The sequence below is a fragment of the Ovis aries genome, chromosome 18 (genome assembly GCF_016772045.2).
Source record: "Ovis aries strain OAR_USU_Benz2616 breed Rambouillet chromosome 18, ARS-UI_Ramb_v3.0, whole genome shotgun sequence".
Lineage (NCBI taxonomy): Eukaryota > Metazoa > Chordata > Mammalia > Artiodactyla > Bovidae > Ovis > Ovis aries.
In genome coordinates this window covers 32166253-32192877 of record NC_056071.1, presented here as the reverse complement: position 1 = coordinate 32192877, position 26625 = coordinate 32166253, and the positions used below count along the sequence as shown (strand labels likewise).

Below are 26625 nucleotides of genomic sequence, written 5' to 3'. Positions count from 1 at the left end.
TTTTTCTTTATTAATTTTTATTGGAGTACAATTGTTTACAATGTTGTGTTAGTTTCTGCTGTACAGCAAAGTGAATCAGCTATACATATACCCCCGTCTTTTTTGGATTTCCTTCCCATTTAGGCCACCACAGAGCACTGAGTAAAGTTCTCTGTGCTATACGGTAGATTATCTATTTTATACATAATGTCAATAATATATACATGTCAATAGCAATCTCCCAGTTCTTCCCACCCCCAAACACCATTTTTACAATTAGATGTGAGTAATCACAACTGCTTAAGAAAGTGACTTAAAACCACATAAAAATACATAGGTCACTGTGAAAGGTTGCTGCTGCGAGCTGTGTGTTGCCAGGATTCGTGACCTCCAGAGGAGAGGATTTCGATTTGGGATTAGAGACAAGGTTTGACTACTTGGAGATTTTTGTGTAGCAAAGTTTTATTAATGTATAGTAGAGATAGGGAAAGCTTCTGACATAGACATCAGAAGGGGACAGAAAGAGTGCCCCCTTGCTAGTTTTTAGCAAGGTGTTTTATGTCTGTTAGAAAGCTATTAAACAGATAAGAGAGACACCTCAAGACTGAGGGAATTGCACCAGGTCCATCCCCCACAATATGCACTTTTGAGATAGGATGGCACAAGGTGTGTCATTCCCCGGGCATAAAACAATTGACAGAAATCCTGGTTTGTTGAGCCATTATCAGCCCAAGGTTTGGGAAAAGAAAAAAAATTAGTTTTAGGCAGAACCATGTTGAAGAAAGGTAGATTAGGAAGCAAATACACAGTTTCAATAACACAGTTTAAGAAAAACATTTCCGTAAGAAAAACGCATTGGTTAGCTCAAGGCAGAACCAAGTGTTCTCAACACAGAATTAAAGAAGCCTCTTTCAATTTTGTGTAGAGAAGGAGTGAAATGCCTGCCACTTGCAGTTCATTTCCTCAGGCTGCTTGGGGACCTCTGGCCTTCCCTATTGTTACCCTGTCAACTGAACTCACACTAGACGTACCCCCAGCTCAATACATTCTTAATCTGATCCCAGATATCCCTGCAGTCACTGCTAACACCGGCCAGCAGCATGTTCTGGACTTGGGACCACTTTGATGGATAGAATGTGGCAGAAGTAACTGGTTTCTGAAACTGAGTCTTCAGAAGCCTTGAAGCTCCCTCTTTTGCCCCCTCGGAACCACCCAATCATCATGTTGTGACGAAGCCCCAGCCAACCTCCTGCAGGATGAGAGGCCACAGAGAAGAGAGCCCAGGAACCCCGCCGAAGCCATGACCAATGACCAACGACCACGCGTGGACTGCGGACATCCCGGGTTCTTCAGCCTCAGTCGAGCTGTCCAGTGACATCAGCCACATCAGCGACGCCAGGCCGAGACCAGCAGAACTGCCCAGACGGCCAGCCCTCAAGATGGTGAGAAACATTTTTGTCTTTAACCACTACGTTTTGGAGCGGTTTGTCACGGAGCAGTAGATAACTTACTACATGTTAACCACACAATCACGTGTAACTAGATTTTTAAAAAACCCAGTTTGAATGCCCTTCTTTTCATTGATAACTGCTCAGTTTATTAGTGATATGTTCAAGTATGCGTACGTGCTAAGTCGCTTCAGTTGTGTCTGACTCTTTGTGACCCTATGGACTGTAGACCACCAGGCACCTCTGTCCATGGGATTCTCCATGCAAAAATAATGGAGTGGATTGCCACACCCTCCTCCAGGGGATCTTCCTGACCCGGGGATGGAATCTGTGTCTCTTACATCTCCTGCTTTGGCAGGCGGGTTCTTTACCACTAGGGCCACCTGGGAAGCCTGATACGTTCATATCTATTCCTAGCACCTTATTTTGAGTTTTCTCTCCATCACGATTTGCTTTTTTTTTTTTTTTTGGCTTTTCCCCCCTTCCCATGTCTTGCCTTTTGTTAATTTGGTCCCGTTTTATTTATTGTATTTTTCTTCTCATGCCTTTAAAGTTACAAACTCTATTTCCATTCTTCTGGCTTTTCTATGAAACAGAAGAATATATGTGAACCTGTTTCTTCATTCTCCTTTGGCTAGCGGGTGTGCTTTGGGGGTAATTAGGCTGCATTTTACCCATTGGAAGGGAAGCCACTGCTTGTGGTCTAGAAAAATATAAAATATAGAGTAAAGCAATCAAAATCACAACAGGATAGGAGCCCTGTGAGCCTCTCTGTGTGTGGGCGTGCGAGTGGATGGTTATTGGAAAATGGCAGGAGTGCAGCTCGTCAGCTCTGGTCTTGCACTTATCAGCCGCCCACCTGACACTTATTGAAAGTGTCTGCAGATGGACCAAGCATCCACACTGGCCCCTTGCTTACCCTCTGCTTTTCCTTGACCACACTTTAGGCAGGCTTCTCTTTGCACTCCAGGCCCCTGATCCCTGTTCCCCCAAGCCTGCGCAAGCACAGAAACATTAGGCTGTGCCCCCCTCCCCCATCTGCCTCTCCTGGGAATTGCCAGACCACAGTGGAACACTTTTCCTGCCAAACCTCACTGGTATTTCCCCTTGCGTTTCAGCTTTCCCTCCAATGATTCTGCTTATCGCTTCTTGGCTCTCCTCTACCCTATAAACGAAAATCCCTTTTCTGTTTGGTTTTAAGATGTTTGCAGATTTCTGAGATGAATGTTCTCCCTATTGCAATAGTTTTTCTAATTAGAGTCTCTATCTAAGTCTCTTATCTAAGTCTAGATTTCTGTTTATTTGACAAGACATAATTATCATTTGCTGAACTAAAAACCTGGATAACATCAGAAACCTGGAAGGTAAACTCTTTACAGGGAGTGGGACTAGCCCCTTATTTTTCTTTTCATGAACTTAGACTGCTCTTGAAACATTATTGGCATTGAATAGGTGTTTCCTAAATGGAGGAATGAACAAAGGAACAGTTGCTGAACTCAGGGGGTGAAGGAAGAGATTGGGACACCTTGTGCCTAGTCCCTCTTTGCCCTAGAAGTTAAGCTCTCCCTGTTCAAATCTATAGCTGCTAGAGATTCTGGAAATACATCTTCTACCTTGGAAATATGTGTAATCAGAGTGAGAAATTTTAAGTTACTTTAAAAAGCTATATTGTTTCGAAGCAGATCTCCTTACTCCTGCAGGAGGCAGTGACTGGATGACAATGGCGGAGTCACATGGTTAATGATGACAGTCTCACAGGAAGCTTAAACAATAGCTGGAGGTGCAAATATTTTTGCCACTTATTGAGTTCCCTGTGTTGTTTGCCTTGCTTTCTCCACTTTTACCTAACTTCTTGCAGCTGGATGCGTATGTTAACAGCAGCAGCTCAGCCCTCCCTAGTGACTGAGGCAGGAAGTTGGTCTGTTAATCTCAGCAGCTCTTGACAAAACCCAGTCAGCTAAAATCTGTCAACCCTTCCCCCAAAGCTGTTGCTGAAGCGAGTCCCCACCCCCTGGCGGCTTTGTCAGGCCTTGTTTATCTTTTCATCACTCTTGACCGGCTCTGGACTATTTCTGGATCCCATATCTGGGATTTCCCAGACAAATCCCACATCTCTGCCAGCTCCCTGGTGTCTGAGATTCTGAGAGGTGTGGAAAAACATTGTCTAACTGAACCAGCATTCCACTGTGGCAAAAAAGTAGATTTGTCCAAAGCAAGTTGGGCACAGGTGAATGTCCCTAGTCACCAAACATCCCCAATCACCGGTTTTCCCCACAGTGAGCTTTTGCCAACACTTACTCATCTCTATGCATTTTTATGCCCTGATATTAATTTCGATGGATTTTTCTCTCCCCTTTACTTAAAAAATCATTCAAATCCATTTTTAGTTGATTATTCCTTCTCTGAGCTGTTTTTAGAACAGCTGAAAACAGCACAATTATTAATGGCAAGAGATATTCCCCCTCACCTGGTGTGGGGTCCCTGTGATTGCACGCTGGGGCTTACTTTTCTCCTCTCATTGGGCTCACTTGCAGCTAACCTATAGTCTGGTGGCCTAGCCTCTTTCCAACCAACTGACCTCTGCCTGGTCCACGCAATCTGACAGAGCATCTTCTTATTCCCGGTGGGAGGATGGGAGAGGAGCAACTGAATGGAGCAGAGAGAGGCCTGCCCGCGGGTAACTGATGACAGAGGTGCAACTGGGGACTTCCTTGGTGGTCCAGTGGTTAAAACTTTGCATTTCCACTGCAGGGGTCATTGGTTCACTCCCTAGTTGGGGAACATGCTGCACCGAGCGGACAAAAAATAAGTAAAGAAATAAATCTTTTTTTAAAAGGTGCAACTGATCTACGCACTCAACATGCTCTCTCTTCCACAAATGTGGGCTGCATCCCTATAACTGCGTCTGCTCACTCTCCCTACTCACCTCCCCAGTGCAGAGCATTGAGGATACTATATTAATGAAACCCTCCCCTCCCCCACATCTCTTAGTCACCTGTAAGGCCCAGAAGCAGTTACACCAATTAGAGCATCACCTCCTACCTTTCCGGCTACACAGTTGACTAGCTGAGCATCAGTCTAGAAAAGTCATCCTGAAACCTCACTCTAGTGTGGGGAGGCGACACACTCTTGCTTTGTTCTAAGAGATGTTCTTCTGAGGTCTCTGTAATGGAGGGGAGTACCTCCCTGACCAAGCACAGCAGCCTGGCTAGGGAAGGAAGGATCTGTTCATAAGTCTGGGAGGTGACAGTTACTTCTAAATCAGTCAAGAGTTTTCGTCTCCCCAAAGATACCAATGCTCAATTGAACATGGCAGCCGCTGAATTAGACTGGGTACATCATTTATTATGGTGCTGTTTTCTCAATTGTCTTGTGAAACTAAGTTACATTTCCTGATTCAGAGGTTGTGGCGAAAATGTTCTCTGGGGAAACAAATGGGGAGAATTTTGTTTAACAGATGCGTTGGCCCTTTGCAGGGCAGAGCGGATTCTGTGAGCTGTTCCAGCATCCACACATTCAGTAACACATCTAGCCATGTGCTGAAAACGGCAACCCAAACAGGTTCTCCCGGGGTCTGTGGTATTTTTAGTTGAAAGATGGAGTTTTAAATTGTTTTCCTGATTTCTTTGAAGATCTTAGTGAAATCACAGATTATATGAAACAAAAGATTGTTATCTTGTCTAAATGTTAACTTTGCTCGTCTGTTGGCATATTGGCAAACAGTGCAAAAGTAAATGTTGAAAAATTCCATTTAGTCTATGAACTTCTCACCAAAGAGAAATTTTTAAATCTCACCAGGCTAAACGTCCTGTACACCTTTTACATAACACTGCTAAAAGGAGGTTTGATTTGCTTACCTTGGATATTGAGATTTTCATGATGAAAGTTTAGGTCACTTTTCCATTTCCTGAAAGCATGAATAAGCACTCAATGAGATTTTTAATTTATAGAAGTTGAAGAAGATAGCCTCCTTAGGCATACACTTACAAGACGTCTTATGGAATAGATGTTAAAATATTGACCTACTATAAAATAACACTTTCCAAGTGTGGGACCAGAAGAATGTCCTTCTATAACTTAGAAATACACTGAGACGGAATTCCCGGTGACTTAGTGGTTAGGATTCTCAGCTTTCACTGCCACGGCCCGGGTTCAATCCCTGGCCGGGGAACTGAGATCCTGAAAGCTGTGTGGCATGCCCTTGACCACCACCCCTCCTCAAATATACTGAGGATGAGAGTGGAGAAAGGGGTTACTGTGAAATGGAAATCTATATGCCATTTCTCCCCAAAATTGTCTGGTGCTCTTCGAAGAAGTTGCAGAAAAGGATGAACGGAGTGCACCTGACTAGTTCCATTCAGGTGCAGGTTGGACAGAAGCTCATCCAATGAAAAAAACGACTCATTTCTTGGAAGTGAGACTGCTTCGGAATTCAAAAAATTATCATCGGTAAAGGACAGCCAAGCTGAACAGGACTTTCTGAATTCCTTTGCCGTCACTCATTTGAAACCCAAATTCAGTTTCACAAGTTCAAATGGCCTCTGTGGTTTAGAACCACTTTTCCTGAGAAAAGAGGTTTAACTTGTGATGCCATTCGATATGCTTCAAGATGTTTTAAAATGACGGACATTTAAGACTTCCTTGGTGGTCCGGTGGTTAAGAATCCACCTTCCAATGCAGGGGACGTGGGTTCAATCCCTGGTCGGGGAACTAAGATCCTACATGCTGCAAGGTAACTAGAGAAAAGCCCACGTGCCACAACCAAAAACCTCTCATGCTGCATTTAGACCAGACACAGATAAACAAATCAGATTAGTAATAAAGTAAAATAAAATGATGGATGTCTTAGACATGGAGAACATATGGGATGAATTTATAGACACAAAAGGCTGACAAACAGCTGGTCTCCTAAAATGAGCTTGTAGGTACAAAGAGGAAGGGCATTTTTGGAGAGGTGGAAATTAATTTCTACAAGTTCAAATTTCTGCTGATGCAAATAAGTAAAATCCTAAGTATTCCAGGCTCACACACTTTTTCTTGAGAGGCTGCCTAGCACAGTGTTGTCACGTTGAGCCAGCACTAGGACCCTGTGTAGTGCAGGCTTGAGAAGAGCAGAACTGCAGGTCAAAGTGTTTAACTGTTTAAACTCTATTGGTCTCTATTCCATTTCACCACCACATAAAGAAAAAGAAGGCTGTCATAAAGGCTGCAGGCAATTCAGAGAGGTGTCATTGGTAAAAGAAGCTGAAAGAGTAAAAATATGCTACCATATCATGGGACAGAAGGAAAAACATCTTTGTTACTTTTTATTAAGTACAGGTAATATCTGTTTTGTTTAACTGATACTATTATATTTATAGAGTGTTCCTTTTAGAAGTCTTACATGTATGTATGATTAACTTACAAAATTTTAATATCCAATAGAGTTTAAAAGATAAACTGCTATGTCAGAGGATATAAGAGTACAAAAATATTTTTATAGTTTTTCTCACACTTACTACATGCCTACTTCTGCTATTAATGACCACCATTGCTCAGCTCAGTTCAGTCGCTCAGTCTTGTCTGACTCTTTGTGACCCCATGAACTGCAGCAAGCCAAGCCTCCCTGTCCATCACCAACTCCCAGAGTTCACTCAGACTCACGTCCATTGAGTCAATGATGCCATCCAGCCATCTCATCCTCTGTTGTCCCCTTTTCCTCCTGCCCCCAATCCCTCCCAGCATCAGAGTCTTTTCCAATGAGTCGACTCTTCTCATGAGGTGGCCAAAGTACTGGAGTTTCAGTTTTAGCATCATTCCTTCCAAAGAACACCCAGGGCTGATCTCCTTTAGAATGGACTGGTTGGATCTCCTTGCAGTCCAAGGGACTCTCAAGAGTCTTCTCCAACACCACAGCTCAAAAGCATCAATTCTTCAGCGCTCAGCTTTCTTCACAGTCCAACTCTCGCATACATACATGACTACTGGAAAACCATAGCCTTGACTAGACGGACCTTTGTTGGCAAAGTAATGTCTCTGCTTTTGAATATGCTATCTAGGTTGGTCATAACTTTCCTTCCAAGGAGTAAGTATCTTTTAATTTCATGGCTGCAGTCACCACCTGCAGTGATTTTGAAGCCTCCAAAAATAAAGTCTGACACTGTTTCCACCATTGCTACTATTGTTTAAATGATAGCTTTTGTGTAACAGAAAGTAAACAATATAGAATAATATATAATTTCAAATAAAAACCTATTTTTATACTTGTATAGTAAAAATTTGAAAGTAATAGCTCATATGTATATAATTATTTATTACACATGATATTATTGTACATTTATTTTTTGGTCTGGTATGGCATAGCTGTCTTAGACTCTCTGAAAAGTTGGTCATCCTGTTTGTCATTCAGCATAATGGTTCTGAGATTCATCCATGTCGTGTGTATCAGTTATTCAATGTTTTTTATTGCTAGGAAATATTCCATATTATCGGAGAAGGCAATGGCAACCCACTCCAGTACTCTTGCCTGGAAAATCCCATGGATGGAGGAGCCTGGTAGGCTGCAGTCCCTGGGGTTGCTGTGAGTCGGACATGACCGAGCGGCTTTGCTTTCACTTTTCACTTTCATCATTGGAGAAGGAAATGACAACCTACTCCAGTGTTCTTGCCTGGAGAATCCCAGGGATGGTGGAGCCTGGTGGGCTTCTGTCTATGGGGTCGCACAGAGTTGGACACAACTGAAGTGACTTAGCAGCAGCAGCGACCTTCCATATTATGGATGTATGCCTGTGTTTCTTTTAATTCGTTCACTACCTGATGTTGTTTCAGTCCTGGGTGATTACGAATAGTGCTACTTTAAACATATGCAAGCAGGCTTTCGTATGAACATGTATTTTTATTTTTATTGAGTACCTCCCTAAGAGTAGAATTGATAGGTTGTACACTAAATATAAAGGTAAGCTCTTGCATTGTTTCCCAAAGTGGCTGTGCCATTTTGCATTCCCCCAGCCATGTACGAGCTGCTCCGCATCCCAGCAAGCACCTGATTATTTTAGAGTTTGTTTTTTTTTTTTAATTCCTTTTCAGCCATTCTAATAGGTGAATAGTGCTATTTCACTGCTTTAACATTTCACAGCAGTCATTCTGATGGACGTGCACAACTGCCTTGAATGGAACTGAGACAAAAAGAAAACACAAAGAAAAGAAGTCCCCCAGTGAAACTGGAGAATGGGACAGGTGTGGGAAGGGCCCTGGGGAACATATGTGGCTTTGGGTAAAGAATCAGCTTGTGGTTGGGGAGGAACAAGAAGGGGATCAGCCAGACTCTCCCCTCCCCTAGAAGCTCACACCCGCAACCCTAAAAATTCTCAAGAGGAAAGAAGGAATGGGGGAGAGGGGAAGAACTCTTGCTCAGAGAGTTCGCTCTCAGGGACTTTCATAAACTCTATGAAGGCAGCCTGCTGTCCACCTCATCCCCTGCCTCTGTCCCCAGAAACTGCCTCATCAAGGAGCCCAGGGGATGCTACAGAGTGAATGAATGAGGGTCTCTGGGCCACGGAAGCTGCTCCCTCTCACCATCCCTTTGCGAACCAGTGAAGCAGTGACTGCCTTCTCTGCCAGCCCAGGGAAAGCCCCTTTGCTCATCCTGTCAGCAGAAACACACTGACTGAAACCACCCACCCTGGCCAAGCACCATAGTAACTGTTTGTGTGAGTTGTTTTAAGACAGGAGGTCCAGGTAAGGAACATGGAACTAACAAGCCACCACCAACCGGAAGAGTTTGGGAAAGGTCAAAGGGAGACACCACGCATCCTACCACCTCCCAGAATCCTTCTCGCTGGAATCCATCTTGGCTGAGCAATGTGTGTGCCACCAGTAAGAATCCTGAGTCAGGATGACTGGCCAAAGACAACCCTGAAACTAATCCCACCATCATAAAACCCGAGACTGCAAGCCATGAGGTTCTGGGGTTCCCCTACCCTTCTGTTGTCTGCCCGGGCGCCCCTTCCCAATAACGTCTCTTGCTTTGTCAGCACACGTGTCTCCTCAGACAATTCATTTCTGAGTGTTAGACAAGAACCCACTCTTGGGCCTTGGAAGGGGTCTGCCTTCCTGAAACAACCCCAAGCGCAGGCCCAACTTGTTCCCATCTGGTTATTTCCTCACTGCCTCTCACCCCTGCCCACTCCACTGCTGCCCTCTTCCTACTGCTTCTCCTCTGGGTGATTGACACAACCTCCTGACAACTCTCCCTGCACCCCAGCCTCCTTCTCTCCCGCCTTGCTAATCTATCTCCTCTGCTCCAGATGCCAAATTCAGAAATCGCAGCTCTTGTCCTGTAGTTAGTTCTCACATCCAAGCCTCTTCACCGGCTCCAAGGTGCCCACACGAGAGAAGTCAATGAGCTGTCAGGGCCTGGCTCCCTTCCTCACACTGGCACTCTGGTGGCTGGGATTTTGGTCAAATTCCACCTTCACGTCTCTTATCCTCCTCTTTCCTGATAAAGCCACAGTTGATCCAGAATGTCAGGCCCCTTGAGAAACAGAGAGATTTTGCATTCTGATCCCCTTATTTCCTAAGCAAGGGGACATTGATGAATTTCTTAACCCGAGCCTCAGTGTTCCCTTCTCTGTGTTTAGTCACTCAGTTGTGTCCAACTCTCCATGACCCCATGGACTGTAGCTCACCAGTCTCTTCTATTCATGGGGATTCTCCAGGCAAGAATATTGGAGTGGGTTGCCATGCCCTCCTCCAGGAGACCTTCCTACCCCAGAGATCAAACCCAGGTCTCCTGCATTGCCGGTGGATTCTTTACCATCTGAGCCACTAGGAAAGCCTAAGAATACCAGAGTGGGTAGTCTATCACTTCTGCAGGGAATCTTCCTGACCTAGGAATTGAACCGTGGTCTCCTGCATTGCAGGCAGATTCTTTACCAGCTGAGCTACCAGGGAAGACCTCCCTTCTCTAGAATGGTTAATAAAAATGCCTATGTTCTGTGTGGTTTTAAGGAGATAGTTTGTATGAAAGGTCTGGCACATGGTATTTAAAGAATGGTAGGTACAATTTTAGGTAATTCCTGCCTCAAATAAGAAAGAAAAAAAGGCTAAAAATGTAACAGGAGGGAAAAGGACAGGGCACAACTTTTGAAAGAATGACATAGCCCAAGACAACATAAACCAGTTAGAATCAAATGGGACCACGATGGTAGACAAGACTAGACCCTGATCCTCAGTCAGCAAGCTAAATGACACACCCAGAGGCGCCACGACAGTTCCAAGGCACTATCAAAAGAGCAAGGAGTGGGCAGTGGCCCAGTTCCTGCAAACCTCCACCCATTCTCCAAAATAGATGGAATAATGCATATGAAACTACCCAGCCTATGAAAACTAGCCACACCACATTTGGCGGCCACCCTCACTCTCTGCCATGGCCCACACTTTGCCTGTGCTCCTCTCTAAGTAAGTAAGTGAAGTCGCTCAGTCGTGTCTGACTCTTTGCGACCCCGTGGACTGCAGCCTACCAGGCTCCTCCATCCATGGGATTTTCCAGGCAAGAGTACTGGAGTGGGGTGCCATTGCCTTCTCCGGCCTGACTATATAACCTCTCCCTACTCACTGGGTACAGGGTGCATAGTTCTGCTGGCCTTGGCCTACTGTTTTCCCCCTTTGCCTGGCAGGGCAAAAAAGGCACCCTTTCTTTCTCCTCCATAACTCTGTCTCCTTATTTCTGTCTGGCATTGGTTCACAAAGAGCCAAGATTTTGGTAACACTGCCTCTGAGTTCAATGCCCCCACTGTGGCCTTTGGGGTATCCCCTAATCGTTCATACAACCTAAAGAGGGGTGGGTCAATCGATGTGCCCTCCCAACCCCTCTCTGCCCTCTTCCCACCAGCAACCAGCCTTCCTTCTTGGGAGAGAGGTCTCCAGTGTCCAATAGGAAGCAGTAAGGAGAAGAGCGAGAGAAGATCTCTCATTCTCTGGGATGGGCAATTGGGCTTTTCTTCATGTGTGAGCCTCATGTAGCGGCAAGATAAACCAACAGACGGAAGCTTCCTGAAGGTAGTCACTGAACTGGGGCTAGGCACAGGGCTCCAGAAACCACTAATAATGTTTGGAATTCTTCTAAGAAGGATACCCTCAAAATTCTCCAAAGTGATGGGCCTCTTTGGAGTAAAAACTTCCCCGGAATTGATGGTGTTCTAGAGGGAATATTATGATTGAGTATCAGGGAGGAGCTTGAGGGTTCTAAAGGGGTCTTTTGATTAGATGCCCTCTCAGTTCAGTTCAGTCTCTCAGTCGTGTCCGACTTTTGCGACCCCATGGACTGCAGCACGCCAGGCTTCCCTGTCCATTACCAACTCCCAGAGCTTGCTCAAACTCATGTCCATCAAGTCAGTGGTGCTCTCTCAAGCCTGGCCTCATTCTGGGCTCTATAACTGAACAAGGCATCAGGGTTTCAGAGGGCTTCCAGCTGCTTGAAAAGCAAAAATAAATAGAAGCAGCTCGTATATCAATAAAGCAAGTCATTAAGGAAAGTAGGGGCTTTTAATACGAGGCAATGTCAGCACAAGGAGATGTATACAAAGCGGGGTCATTTTTAGAATATGGTGAAGGCACATTATTCTTTTGACAATAGGAATAAAGAAAGCAATTAGAAACTCCATGAAAATAAAAAGCCGTACAAAAAAAGCCATCACCCAAATATAAAGCAAATGAAAATGTGGCAAGCCTTTGAGTACTTGATGGAGCCTAAGAAAACTGAATACATGTGACCTTGGGGCATTCTCAGCCACCCTTTAAACGGCCTGGGCATCACGACCTCAGATCAGAAGGGAAGGAAATCATCCTTGGGTACATATTCCTTTGCTCAGCAGTGAACTGTACTCCTAGTAATATTGGTTTATTGATTTTTCTTAACTTTTAAAGCCGATCTAAAGAGAAAATGCAACTGACGTAATTATGACTTCAACACAGCATTTAAATATCATCATTCTTTTAAAATGTCAGACTGTTACAGACAGGTTGAGAGGTAGATGAGTGTGGGGGAGGGGAAGAGGAGAGAAAGGAATGGCAGATTTCTCATTTTGTTTAGTGGGAGGCATTAGATGGCATCTCCGTCCCTGGTGGCTCAGATGGTAAAGAATCTGCCTGCAATGCAGGAGACCTAGTTTCAATCCCTGGGTTGGGAAGATCCCCTGGAGGAGGGCATGGCAAACCACTCTAGTATTCTTGCCTGGAGAATCCCCGTGGACAGAGGTGCCTAGTGGGCTACAGTCCATCGGTAGCCAAGAGTCAGACACAACTGAGCGGCAAAGCACAGCACACAGCACCACTCTATGGAGGAGGAAGGAAGGGGTACTATTTAGAGAACAAAGGCAACCAACAGGAGAACCAGGACTATTTTAGCTAGCCCTGCACTTTAGAAGGCTCTGCTCTGACTCTAGCCTAGAGTTGCCATGTTTGGTAGAATTTCAGATAACAAATATGGTTTTTGTTCTTTTTTTTTTTTTCAGTATATGTATGCTCCCATTTACTATTGGGGCCATACTTACACTAAAAAATTATTGCTGTTCAATGGACTTCCTGTATTTTATCTAGCAATCCCATCTTGCACATGCCTCTCAAGGGGACTTTTCCACCTAGAGCCTGCACCCACTTCTAGACCTGGGACCCTGGAATTCTTTGCCCAAATGAACAGCCTGAAACCTACTTCCAGGGCATCTGTAAGTCTTCTCACCCTAACCACCCCTCCTGAGGGAGAGCTACACCAGGGTGTGTGTCCCCTTAGGCCTGAGTCAGTTTGAGGGAGGCAGGGGATGTGGACAGAGCTTGGGTGGCGGGACTGGGGCATTCACTTCTCTTTGCATAGGGCCCCTCATGGTATGGGATGGAGCCTGGGGTGGGAAGAGAAACAGGCCAGCTGTCAGCTGGGGGCTGTGGGAGACGGTGGGTGGGCCCTGCCTGCCTGTCTAGTTCTAGGACTCCAAAGAGTACAAGAATTCTAAATTTGAACTTGGCCTTCAAGCGGTTATGAAAGTACATTTTTCAAGGTAGGAGAATAGAACACTTTATGTAGCTTGCAGGATTTACAACTTCTAAATATTTAGACACATGCAATGTGTGCCCCCCGTGTGCCCTTGTCCCAGGCCCTGCAAACGTTCTGGGCAGGCCTGATGTGTGTAACCACAGCAGAACTAAAAACAGAAACCATCCCAACTTGTTGCCTCTGGGGAGGACGGGGCAGGAAAGGATGGGAGGCAGAGAACTGTAATATTTTATATTAAGCCTCTCTGTCCATTTGATTTTCTGTTGTATGATTTGCATTCTTTGTCATGAAACACCATTCAAGTTCCAAGCTCCTCCCTCAAATCTTCCTCACCCCCAGCTCACACCCCCTTCTCCCAACCCCTACACCCCTACGTAGTGCAGCATTCTGTCCTGCCTGGCTCTCTCCCAGAGTTCTCTGCAGCCGAGGCCGCCTCCCCAGCTTGGCCAGCCACCTGTCTCCTCTTCTTGTCTTCCCCTGAGAGGCGGCCTTAGGCTGAGGTCAGCACAGCCCTGTGGCCCTGCTTCCCAATGGTCAGCAGCCTCAGCAGGAACTCCTGTCCTCCCTCCATTTCCGGGTGGTGCTCTCACTGGTACCCTCCAGGAAGCCTCTCAAGGTTGGGAGAAGCCTGCTGCCCTGCCTGCAACCTCTTTCTGCAGGTTTGTGTGGAGCAGGATTACATGGAAACGGTGCTGCCGCCTGGCCGGTTAATGGGCAGCATTAACCTGGAGGGCTCTCTGCTGCTGGCAGGATGCTCCACGCTCCTCCTAGCTGTCACCACCTTTGACACCCTGTTCTCTCATGGCTGCAGTGCTGCCTGCCCTCTCCTCTCTTCTTTCTCTCGCTGCCCTTGTCTCCCTGTTTCTCCTTTGGCATGTTTACATTAGTCTATAGTCTTCTGCCTACTGCCAAGGATTTTGCCTTCCAATAAGGCACAGGGACCATTGCTATTCTCCCATTCCGGATCCCAGACCCTGCTTCAGACCTGGTTTTAAAATACTCCTGTCCCACCCTCTAAACCTGCACCTTCATCCAAACCTAGCCTTTCAAGCTGACCCCTAACAAATAGTCTTTGGCCTGTTTTGGCACCCTAGAGCTACTTAGGGACAGGTATCCTGACCCTGTAACTCTGGCCCCAGTCTGGAACATTAGTTCAAGGCCTCATTCATTCGCAGCACTCCCCAGTCCCACCTCTAGCCTTGGAGAAGGGCTGGGGCTGCAAACTGGAAATCTGCTGTGTGCTCTGGGTGAGTGGCCAAGGTCTGAATTTCTGGAAATTGTGGGATTGACCTGCAGAAGAACAAAAATAATTCCAATGAAATATGTCCTAGTTGGCACTGCTGCTGAAAGTGGTCCCTGTGAACTAAGGGAAAGGTCAGGAGAGGGCAGTGAGGATGGTGCTAGGAGGTGGGGATCAGGAAGGCCAGCTAGAGAGTGTCCAGCGACAGAGAGGGCAGTGCCACACAGAAGGGAGGGATTGGTGGGACCCTGGGCAGACAGAGGAGGGCTGCGGGCAGAGGCTTCCTGCTAGGAGCCTAGAGGTCTTTCTTCACTAATTCATTCAACACTATTTATTGAGCACCTACTAGGTGACTGGCCCTTGGCAGGCACTGGGGGTATTGTAGTGAACAGAACCAAATACCCTCTCATGTGGAGCTCATATTCAGACTGGGGAGATGGAGAAGAATTATACTCGGATACATCAAAGGTGTTAGGAAGAGAGACAGAGAATTTCCTTGTGGTCCAGTGGTTTAGGACTTTCACTATCGTGGCCCGGGTTCAATCTATGGTCAGGGAGCTAAAATCCTGTAAATCCCACAGCCATGCAGCTAAAAAAAAAAAAAAAAAAGAAGAAGAAGAAAAGGGACAAATAAAGCAGAGTGAGGGGGCAGATTCAGAAACTGAAGAAACTAGGGAAAACCACTAGACCATTCAGGTATGACCTAAATCAAATCCCTTCGATTATACTGTGGATGAGAAATAGATTTAAGGGACTAAATCTGTTAGACAGACTGCCTGATGAACTATGGCCGGAGGTTCGTGACAATATACAGGAGACAAGGATCAAGGCCATCCCCAAGAAAAAGAAATGCAAAAAAAAACACAAAATGGCTGTCTGAGGAGGCCTTACAAACAGCTGTGAAAGGAAGAGAAGCAAAGGAAAGATATAAGCATCTGAATGCAGAGTTCCAAAGAATAGCAAGGAGGGATAAGAAAGCCTTCCTCAGTGATTAGTGCAAAGAAATAAGAAAAACAATAGAATGGGAAAGACTAGAGATCTCTTCAAGAAAATTAGAGATACCAAGGGAACATTTCATGCAAAGACGGGCTCGATAAAGGACAGAAATGGTATGGACCTAACAGAGGCAGAAGATATTACGAAGAGATGGCAAGAATACAAGAAGAACTGTACAAAAATGATCTTCATGACCCAGATAATCACGATGGTGTGATCACTCACCTAGAGCCAGACATCCTGGAACGTGAAGTCAAGTGGGCCTTAGAAAGCATCACTATGAACAAAGCTAGTGGAGGTGATGAAATTCCAGTTGAGCTATTTCAAATCCTGAAAGATGATGCTGTGAAAAGGCTGTACTCAATATGCCAGCAAACTTGGAAAACTCAGCCGTGGCCACAGCACTGGAAAAGGTCAGTTTTCATTCCAAACCCAAAGAAAGGCAATGCCAAAGAATGCTCCAACTATCGCACAATTGCACTCATCTCACACGCTAGTAAAGCAATGCTCAAAATTCTCCAGGCCAGCCTTCAGCAATATGTGAACTTCCAGATGTTCAAGCTGGTTTTAGAAAAGGCAGAGGAACCAAAGATCAAATTGCCAATATCTGCTGGCTCATCGAAAAAGTAAGAGAGTTCCAGAAAAACATCTATTTCTGCTTTATTGACTATGCCAAAGCCTTCGACTGTGTGGATCACAATAAACTGTGGAAAATTCTGAAAGAGATGGGCATACCAGACCACCTGACCTGCCTCTTGAGAAACCTGTATGCAGGTCAGGAAGCAACAGTTAGAACTGGACACGGAACAATAGACTGGTTCCAAATTGGGAAAGGAATACATCAAGGCTGTATATTGTCACCCTGCTTATTTAACTTACATGCAGGGTACATCATGAGAAACGCTGGGCTGGATGAAGCACAAGCTGGAATCAAGATTGCCGGGAGAAATATCAATAGCCTCAGATATGCAGATGACACCACCTTTATGGCAGAACGTGAAGAAAAACTAAAAAGCCTCTTGATGAAAGTGAAAGAAAAGAGTGAAAAAGTTGGCTTAAAGCTCAACATTCAGAAAACTAAGATCATGGCATCCGGTCCGATCATTTCATGGCAAATAGGTGGGGAAACAGTGGCAGACTTTATTTTGGGGGGCTCCAAAATCACTGCAGATGGTGACTGCAGCCATGCTTCTTGGAAGGAAAGTTATGACCAACCTAGACAGCATATTAAAAAGCAGAGGCATAACTTTGCCAACAAAGGTCCATCTAGTCAAGGCTACGGTTTTTCCAGTGGTCATGTATGGATGTGAGAGTTGGAGTATAAATAAAGAAAGCTGAGCACTGAAGAATTGATGCTTTTGAACTGTAGAGTTGGAGAAGACTCTTGAGAGTCCCTTGGACTGCAAGGAGATCCAACCAGCCCATCCTAAAGGAGATCAGTCCTGGGTGTTCTTTGGAAGGACTGATGTTGAAGCTCAAACTCCAATACTTTGGCCACCTGATGCAAATATCTGACTCATTTGAAAAGACGCTCATGCTGGGAAAGATTGAGGGCAGGAAGAGAAGGGGACGACAGAGGATAAGATGGTTGAATGGCATCACCAACTCAATGGACATGAGTCTGAGCAAGCTCCGGGAGTTGGTGATGGACAGGGAGGCCTGGCATGCATGGGGTTGTAAAGAGTCAGACACGACTGAATGACTGAACTGACTGAACTGAACTGAGGGGACAGAGTGACAATATAGTGACTGGGGAAGATCTGGAGAGTTGGTATCTGAAAGTCTCCAGAGATAGAGGAAGTGAGCCCTACAGATTCCAGTTTGAGAAAAGAGCAATAGCAGGGCCCCAAGGTGGGAGCAGGTGATGTGAGAAGCTGAACACAGGGAGCAGGGTGGGGGGTGGTGCAGATCACGGAGACACTTTCTGGTTTTCAGGATCTGAGGAAGTGAAACCAAAGAAGAGAAGGAAGAGACCCTCAGTTCAGTTCAGTCGCTCAGTTGTGTCTGACTCTTCGCAACCCCATGAACCGCAGCACACCAGGCCTCCCTGTCCATCACCAACTCCTGGAGTTCACTCAGATTCACGTGCTTCGAGTCAGTGATGCCATCCAGCCATTTCATCCTCTGTCGTCCGCTTCTCCTCCTGCCCTCAATCTTTCCCAGCATCAGGATCTTTTCAAATGAGTCAGCTCTTTGCATCAGGTGGCCAAGGTATTGGAGTTTGAGCTTCAACATCAGTCCTTCCAAAGAACACCCAGGGCTGAGCTCTTTTAGGATGGACTGGTTGGATCTCCTTGAAGTCCAAGGGACTCTCAAGAGTCTTCTCCAACTCTGCAGTTCAAAAGCATCAATTCTTCAGTGCTCAGCTTTCTTTATAGTCCAACTCTCACATCCATACATGACCACTGGAAAACCGTAGCCTTGACTAGATGGACCTTTGTTGGCAAAGTTATGTTCCTGCTTTTTAATATGCTGTCTAGGTTGGTCATAACTTTCCTTCCAAGGAGCAATCGTCTTTTAATTTCATGGCTGCAGTCACCATCTGCAGTGACTTTGGAGCCCCAAAAAAATAAAGTCTGCCACTGTTTCCCCACCTATTTGCCATGAAATGATTGGACTGGATGCCATGATCTTAGTTTTCTGAATGTTGAGCTTTAAGCCAACTTTTTCACTCTCTTCTTTCACTTTCATCAAGAGACTCTTTAGTTTTTCTTCACGTTCTGCCATAAAGGTGGTGTCATCTGCATGTCTGAGGTTATTGACATTTCTCCCGGCAATCTTGATTCCAGCTTGTGCTTCATCCAGCCCAGCATTTCTCATGATGTATTCTGCATATAAGTTAAATAAGCAGGGTGACAATATACAGCCTTGACGTACTCCTTTTCCTATTTGGAACCAGTCTGTTGTTCCATGTCCAGTTCTAACTGTTGCTTCCTGACCTGCATACAGGTTTCTCAAGAGGCAGGTCAGGTGGTCTGGTATGCCCATCTCTTTCAGAATTTTCCACAGTTTATTGTGATCCACACAGTCGAAGGCTTTGGCATAGTCAATAAAGCAGAAATAGATGTTTTTCTGGAACTCTCTTACTTTTTCAATGAGCCAGCAGATATTGGCAATTTGATCTTTGGTTCCTCTGCCTTTTCTAAAACCAGCTTGAACATCTGGAAGTTCACATATTGCTGAAGGCTGGCCTGGAGAATTTTGAGCATTGCTTTACTAGCGTGTGAGATGAGTGCAATTGTGCGATAGTTGGAGCACTCTTTGGCATTGCCTTTCTTTGGGTTTGGAATGAAAACTGACCTTTTCCAGTGCTGTGGCCACGGCTGAGTTTTCCAAGTTTGCTGGCATATTGAGTACAGCCTTTTCACAGCATCATCTTTCAGGATTTGAAATAGCTCAACTGGAATTTCATCACCTCCACTAGCTTTGTTCATAGTGATGGTTCCTAAGGCCCACTTGACTTCACGTTCCCGGATGTCTGGCTCTAGGTGAGAAACTCTCACACCTGAGCAATGGGGAGGGGTGTGTGGAGAGGAAAGTGGAGGGTGGGAGAGAAAACAGGAGTAGAGTCAGCCGGGGGCCAGGCATGCTTTGTCTGGGCGAGGGCCTCTGGGCGGAGGCGAGAAGATGGAGCCTGGCCTATGCCCCCAGTTACAGCCTTGGGAGCCTGCACGAGGAGCTGACGCTGGAGCTGTCCACCCCTCATACCCACAGTGTGCACGTGTCAACAAGCACACATAGAAAACCAGCACAGTGCATGTAAATGGAAATGAACATGCATGAACACACATGTGCACGCAAACTCCTCATGCGAAGGCAGATGTTCGTTAGAAATTCTAGAACATCAAGGCTGAAGGACGTCAGACAGTCTCATCTGACTCCCACATGAAAAAGAGAAACTGTATTTTCAATGGCCCAGGACAGACTCTCCTTCTGGGGAGACCCACAGGCTTACCCAAGTCCCTCCAGGAGCAGCTGAGCTCCCTACCAATTATTCCCACAAGTTGTGTGGAGAGAGAGTGAGGTTGGGATCAAGACCCACCTGCCCTCTTGGCATGATGGCAAAGCCCTACCACCACGGCTGCCCACGCTTCTGAGTGCCTGCTGTCTCCTTCCTCTCAAAGCTGATTTCCAGGCCCACTAGACCTTCTCTCTCCATCTCCTTTGCTGTGTCTTCCTTTGTCTACCTTCACTCTAACCCTGGTTCTTAGTGATTCTGCGGTTTTTTTCTTTCTTTCTCCCCCATCTCTCTGTCTCTCTTTCCTTGGTCTCTCAGTTTCTCTCCGGTTCCCTCTCTGCTGGGCTCTATCCCTCTCACTCTATTTTCTTTCTCTCTCTCTCCAGGATCTTTCTTTGCCTTCCAGGAAAAGCTGACGTGGCTCTGGTCACTCAGCGGGAGTGAGGCCTCTTTGGGGTGGGGGCTTCAGGAGGGCTGAGCCGCTGCAGCTGGGGAGGGATTGGCCGCCCCATGGGAAGGAGAGGCTGGAGGGATGGGAGGAGAAAGGGCTGGGCTTCCAAGGAGGGCTGGAGAAGGGGGAGCCGGAAGAAAAACTCTGGGAAGAGGCGAGCACCACCTCCCCTGTTAGGGCGATCAGCTATTCCAGCTGGCCTGGGACTGTCTGGATTTTAACACCGAAAGCCCTGCATCCCAGGACTGCTGGGCACTCTACCCTGAGGCCCACAGGAGCCAGGATGGGGCAGGCAGGAAGGGCTTCCAGACCTGACTCCTTCCCTCACACTCCACACCTTCCAATTCTCCCACTGTTGAAGGGCTGCCGGGTATCCAGGGATGGTGCAGAGGTTTGGGGTCTGGGAGATGCTCTCTAGTCCTGGGCCTTTATGCCCGCATCTGCGATCTAGGGATAGTCAGGGTGTTCACACACTCACCAAGGACCCCCACCTCCAGGCCCCCAGGGAGCTCCTGGCCTGGAAAGAGAAAGGGGAGCTAACTCCTGGTTGTGTCCTTACCTGCTCGCATCATCTCCTGTGGGACAGGCTTTGTAGGGAGAGCTTGATAAGATGATGGCACCCGGAGAGCTGAGGGGCTGCCTAGGAGGTGATAAGTCCCACCCTTGGAGGCGCGCCACTGCTTCTCAGGCTTTGTGGTGGGTGGCCCCACGTGGCCCACTGTGAAGCGCCTTGGAAGACACGAGACGCTTCTTAGTAGAGGCCCGCTGCATCCCGGTGGCCCTTGTCCTGTTGTCCTTCCTGGGAGAGGTGGCTCATGCTGCCCCCTTTTTACCCTCAGGAGGTGATGGGATCTGGGCAGATGGGGGAGGGTTGTCAGTGACTGATGGGTGCAGACTCGATGGGCAGGTTACTCTTGCTTCACCTGCCATAGCTCCCATTCCCCCCACACCCCCACCCCCAGCTGTTCTGCACGGGATTCTGAGGATGGCCTGGCGCTGGGTTACCATCAAGGTCTTTGGCAATGTGGAATGAGGTGCAAGGACCCTCAGGAAGGCTGGTAACATGCTCACATACCCAATGGACTGCGGATGCCCCACGCACGCTCATGCTCATGTTAAGTCGCTCAGTCATGTCCAGCTCTGTGCGACCCTGTGGACTGTAGCCTGCCAGGCTCCTCCATCCATGGGATTCTCCAGGCAAGGGTACTGGAGTGGGTGGTCATTCCCTCCCAACCCAGGGATTGAACCCACATATCTTATGTCTCTTGCATTGGCAGGCAGCTAGTGCCACCGGGGAAGTGGGTCCCCTACATTGTGTGAGATAGCCTTAAAACATCCTAAGGAACCTGGTCTGGACCCAGAGTCCCTATCTGTAAAAGAGGGTGTGGAGAAGGGAGCCTCCAAAGTGCTTTCATTTCTGGCATCTGATGCTCACCCAACTCACCCACTCGTTGAGTCAAGAACTATTTATTGAGCATCTTCTCTTGTGCCAGGGATTAGCAACAACTGGGAGGACACATTGTCTGCCTTCAACAGGCTTCCTTCCTAGTAGAGGGGTCTCCCTTTAAACACGTGGGAGTACATTTATGTTGAGTGAATTAACTGAGAGAACCTCTAAAAAGAAAGACAGTTCTAAACAAGTAAACTAACAGGGGAAAATTAAGAGGCAACTTAAAGAAATAGACAATGTAGATAGAAGGACACTTTTTAGAAAAGGCTATTATTAGCTTCAGAGAAATAAAAAATATATATACATAAAACAAGAACTGGGTGTAAATCTCCTCCCCGGAGGCAGTTAGAGTTGGGACAGTGGAGTTCAAAGAGTGATACTGCCTCTCCAGACAAGCAGCACCAACGGTGGGGTTTCAGGCCCTTTGGGAGACCCCAGAGAGAATATTACAGAAGGAGCAAGGTCCTCAACCTCACCTGGCTGCCAGGCGCAGTCCTGGGTGATAGAGCCGTCTCTGTGCCTGAGTGCCTCAGAATCCCCATCAGAAAGCTGAAGCCTGGCTGATTCCTGTCCGGAGCTTCCTTTTACCCGACTGGAGTGCAGTCACATCCCTGCCTGCCTCCGCCCTCCTCTCCCAGCTCATCCAGAGACCTCCTGGGACTTCAAGTGTTTAGGACAGCCCAGCCCTGGAGCCAGCAGGCAGCCGTGACTTGGGGCGGCGGGCTGGTGAGGAGGATGTGTTTTCTTACAAAAACAGGTCTGAAGTTTTGGCTTCTCCCTGAGACTCTGCATCATGGTGGGTGTTTTATACACTTTGGTCTCAGCTTTTCACTGGAACACACCCACCACCCACACAGACACATGGTCACAGAGATGCACATTCATTTCTACACATAAACACACACACACGTGCCTAAATATACGAATTAGACTCACGCACATCCACACAAACACACAAAGACTTAACCTCACAACCCGCACAAATACACACACTCAAACATTCCCAAACACACAAATTCACACATACATGATCTCACACCCACATCCACACACACACACACACACACACACACACAGACACAAACTCATCCACACACAGAGATGTCACACCCACACTCAGACATGCAGACACAGTCCCTCACGTGGTCCCAACTTGGAGAATGCCCTCTCCTTTTTCTCCTGTTCAAAGTGAGGTTAAAAGTCCCCCACCTTCCATGGGATTCAATTTCCCACCCCTCCCTCCCATAAAAGCCTTCTGGCCCATCTTTTCTTGGGTCCTGTCCAGCTAGTGCTGTGGCTTTAAGGAAGTTGAAGCTGCTAAAAGTGAGTGAGAGAGAGAGAGAAGAAAAAAACAAAAAATTTGGCATCTTTTCCCCCTCAAGTTTCTGGTGTCACTTATGAAACACGGGTCCTTGTTGCTGCAGAGAGGCAGTCGTTTTGCTGGAAGGAGGGAGTATACGGACTGCCTGGGTTCCCTTCCTGCAGCCTCGTGTCAACAGATGGTCTCAGGCACCCTGTCTGGATAAGGGCAGGCCCAGGTGTGCAGACTGAAGGTGGGACAGGGACCAGGCTGTCCCTTCCTCCAGCATCGTCATCTTTCCTTGGCCCTGCAGACTGTCCAGGACTAACTCTTTCTTTGTTGCTTATTGGTTCCATCTTAGAAGAAGCTCTGCTTGACTAAGAAAGAGTAGTTTGAAGGTAAGTCAGCGGCAAAAGGGCTCTAAGGGCCAGTGGGAGGAGAAAGCAGTCTACTGGGCACGGGGACTGGACACTTTCCTGTTGGTTTGGGGTGCTCAAACAATCCCTTCCTTGGATCTGTTCAGGGGCCACGGATCCCTCTAACAACCACAGCTCTGGAAACCCCAGCAGTATTTGGGTTGAGCCACTGGCCTCATCCAAGCCAGCTGAGAGGTCCTGGCAGGGGTTTATTTAGGCAGCTGCCTGGTGTAGTTTGAACCGAAAAGGCCAAGGGTGTGAGTCTGTAGAAAGGGTCTGGTGTGTGCTGTGGTCACGGCTGATAGGAGCAGGAGAGCGGTGGGTGGGGCGGATGGGGGTGGTGTGCACTGCACAAGGGGCCTTGTCTAGGCCAGGGGGCAGAGCATACCTTTGGGGGGCTCCAGGGGGAGGGGCTGTGGCCAGGATGTGGGAGGGCAGGAGGGAGGCTCTGCCAAATGCTGGGGGAGGAGGCGGCTGGAAAACAGATTTCAAGTCACAAAGTCAGCTAGGAGCCGGCGGAGGCAGGGAGAGCTCTCGGCTCAGAGAAGGAGCTGGGGTCCTCTTCCATCTTGTCTTCGCCCCCTCCTGACTGCGTGACCTCGGGCAAGTCCTGGACCTTCTGTGGGCCTCAGTTTCCCCTTCTGTAGAATGGGGGTGGTGGGCTAGGTGGTGTGGGGGGTGTCTTATCTGGATTATGTGGGCAGGGCCTTCTGATGGGGAAGAGCTCTGTGTCGGGGTGCTGAGAGGGACAAGTGCCTTCTGTGGGTCTTTGGGGGTCACCTTGGAGGCATGTCCTTCTCTGCAGGATGCAGGAGCTGCGTCTGCTGTGCCTGGTGGTCCTTGTGGGCCTGGCACGGGCCTGTCCAGAGCCCTGTGAATGCGGGGAGAAGTACGGCTTCCACATTGCCGACTGTGCCTACCGTGACCTGAAGGCTGTGCCATCCGGCTTCCCGGCCAACGTGACCACGCTGAGCCTATCGGCCAACCAGCTGTCAAGCCTGCCGGGGGGCGCCTTTAGGGAAGTGCCCCGGCTGCAGTCGCTGTGGCTGGCCCACAATGAGATCCGCAGCGTGGCCGCGGGTGCCCTGGCATCTCTGAGCCAACTCAAGAGCCTGGATCTCAGCCACAATCTCATCTCTGACTTTGCCTGGAGCGACCTGCACAGCCTCAGCGCCCTTCAGTTGCTCAAGATGGACAGCAACGAGCTGACCTTCATCCCCCGTGACGCCTTCCGCAGCCTTCGCGCCCTGCGCTCGCTGCAGCTCAACCATAACCGCCTGCACACGCTGGCCGAGGGCACTTTTGCCCCGCTCACTGCACTGTCTCACCTGCAGATCAACGATAACCCCTTCGACTGTACCTGCGGCATCGTATGGTTCAAGACGTGGGCCCTGACCACGGCCGTGTCCATCCCAGAGCAGGACAACATCACCTGCACTTCGCCCCACGTGCTCAAGGGCACGCGGCTGAACCGTCTGCTGCCGCTGCCCTGCTCCGCACCCTCGGTGCAGCTTACCTACCAGCCCAGCCAGGATGGGGCCGAGCTGCGTCCGGGCTTCGTGCTGGCACTGCACTGTGATGTGGATGGGCAGCCAGCCCCTCAGCTCCACTGGCACATCCAGACTCCTGGTGGCACCGTGGAGATTGCTAGCCCCAACGTGGGTGCCGATGGGCGTGCCCTGCCTGGTGTCCTGGCGGCCAGCAGCCGCCCACGCTTCCAAGCCTTTGCCAATGGCAGCCTGCTCATCCCTGACTTTGGCAAGCTGGAGGAGGGCACCTACAGCTGCCTGGCTACCAACGAGCTGGGCAGCGCAGAGAGCTCGGTGAATGTGGCCCTGGCCACACCAGGTGAGGGTGGCGAGGACGTGCTGGGCCGCAGGTTCCGGGGCAAAGCGGCCGAGGGGAAGGTCTGCTACACGGTTGACAACGAGGTGCAGCCGTCGGGTCCGGAGGACAACGTGGTCATCATCTACCTCAGCCGCGCCAGGGGCCCCGAGGCTGCAGCAACAGCAGAAGGTGTCTCTGGGAAGCAGCCCCCTGGCCTGCTTCTGCTGGGCCAGAGCCTCCTCCTCCTCTTCCTCGCTTCCTTCTAGCCCCACCCCTACCTGAGGGCTTGCTGACTCCTGCCCTGACCACTGGCTGTCCCTCACAAGTGGTGCAGTGGCCTGGGGGTAGCAATTCTTGGAGCCTGCATCAGGGACTTCCCACCTTCCTACCTCCCCTTCTCATCCCTTCTGGGACACCCAGCACTCCCACTTCTAGACTTGCTCAAAGCTAGTGACTAGGATGAAATTGGATCCCCTAACTCACCGTCTACGGTGCTAATTGCTGCTAACCACGCTGCACATGCTCCTCTGTCTCGGGGGCAGCATGCCGACCAGGCGATGCCCTAACCACCCAGGGGGAGCCTCCCTGACGGACTTCCAGGCACTGGGACTGACAAGCTCTCTAAGGCTACGGTCAGGGCCTGGGGCCTGGGGCTGGGCGGGAAGTAGCCTAAAGCAGATGGGCACGGGAGATGTAGAATTAGGACACAGAGCAAGTGGCTGGCGTAGCTTGGAGGCTCTCTGATCTGCTTGAGCTCCTGCTGACCTTCCATGTTCTCTAACGACTTGAGGGCTGGGGAGTCTCTGCCCTCAGACAGGACTAGAAGGCCCAGGATGGTGCTCATCTCCAACTCTTCCTCCCTTGATGTGCCCCTCCATCCTGGATTCCTGCCCTGCCTTCCTCTCCAGGTACACATCTATCACCTGCCTTCCCCTCTACCTCGGGAGAGGCTAGCCAGCCTGGGGGCGGCAGAGAAATAAATAGCATTTCTGATGCTCCCCTGCGTCTGCCTCGAGTTTTGTCTGGATCTAGGAGCCCTGATGCCTCCAACCCCGCCCCTTTCCAGATCAAAGGGTGCTATGCTTAGGGACAATAGCCTGTGAAAGAAGCTCTGAAGCCTCTGACCAGAGCCCCCAGAACTGCTGAGACCAGCAAAGTGGAGACAGGGAGGCCCAGGAACGTAGGGTAGCAGCTGTGAGACTTGGAGTCTGGCCAGCCCCCCTTCCCCCTCCTCTACACACAGTATCTCCTCATCCCTGTCAGCTTGCAGCTCCCACTAGGCTGCTGTCACCAGAGCACAGGCCGAGGATGACCTCACCTCTGATGGAAAACAGCAGGATGCAGCCAAGTCCCCTGTGCTGTGTTACCTTGGGTGAGTCACTGCCCATCTCTGGACTTTGATTTCCTCAGAAAACAAAGGATGGGGTGGGACATGGTAATGTCAAGGGTTCCACTGACTCTGAGTATCTAAGGCCTTATAATCCTAACCCAGCATGGACCCCTTGACATCTCTGGCTCTGTTCACAGCTGAGCAG

General features: G+C 48.5%; 1 protein-coding gene and 1 long non-coding RNA gene across 4 annotated transcripts; one reads left to right on the top strand and one right to left on the bottom strand.

Annotated features, from left to right (window-relative positions):
* LOC121817105 (uncharacterized) lies at nt 1-22141 on the bottom strand. 2 transcript variants are annotated; one of them, XR_009597097.1, is made up of 4 exons: nt 22024-22141; nt 20657-20949; nt 14644-14742; nt 1-5334 (listed from the first exon to the last, which is right to left on the bottom strand). It is a non-coding gene; the product is annotated as an uncharacterized LOC121817105 (long non-coding RNA). The 2 variants fall into 2 exon arrangements; XR_006056860.2 differs by lacking the exon at nt 14644-14742 and having other exon boundaries at nt 1-1412; nt 5285-5334.
* Nucleotides 22142-22940: 799 nt separating this feature from the next.
* Nucleotides 22941-26088, top strand: ISLR (immunoglobulin superfamily containing leucine rich repeat). 2 transcript variants are annotated; one of them, XM_004017858.5, is made up of 2 exons: nt 22941-23245; nt 24069-26088. In XM_004017858.5, exon 2 carries the CDS (start codon nt 24070-24072, stop codon nt 25354-25356), a length of 1287 nt encoding a protein of 428 aa, XP_004017907.2. In that variant the 5' UTR covers nt 22941-23245; nt 24069; the 3' UTR covers nt 25357-26088. The 2 variants fall into 2 exon arrangements, with proteins under 2 accessions (XP_004017907.2, XP_004017908.2); XM_004017859.4 differs by lacking the exon at nt 22941-23245 and adding an exon at nt 23759-23866.
* Nucleotides 26089-26625: the final 537 nt, after the last annotated feature.

Excerpts from the sequence above, each read along its gene's own strand:
- ISLR (XM_004017858.5), top strand. The coding sequence starts at position 24,070 with ATGCAGGAGCTGCGTCTGCTGTGCCTGGTGGTCCTTGTGGGCCTGGCA.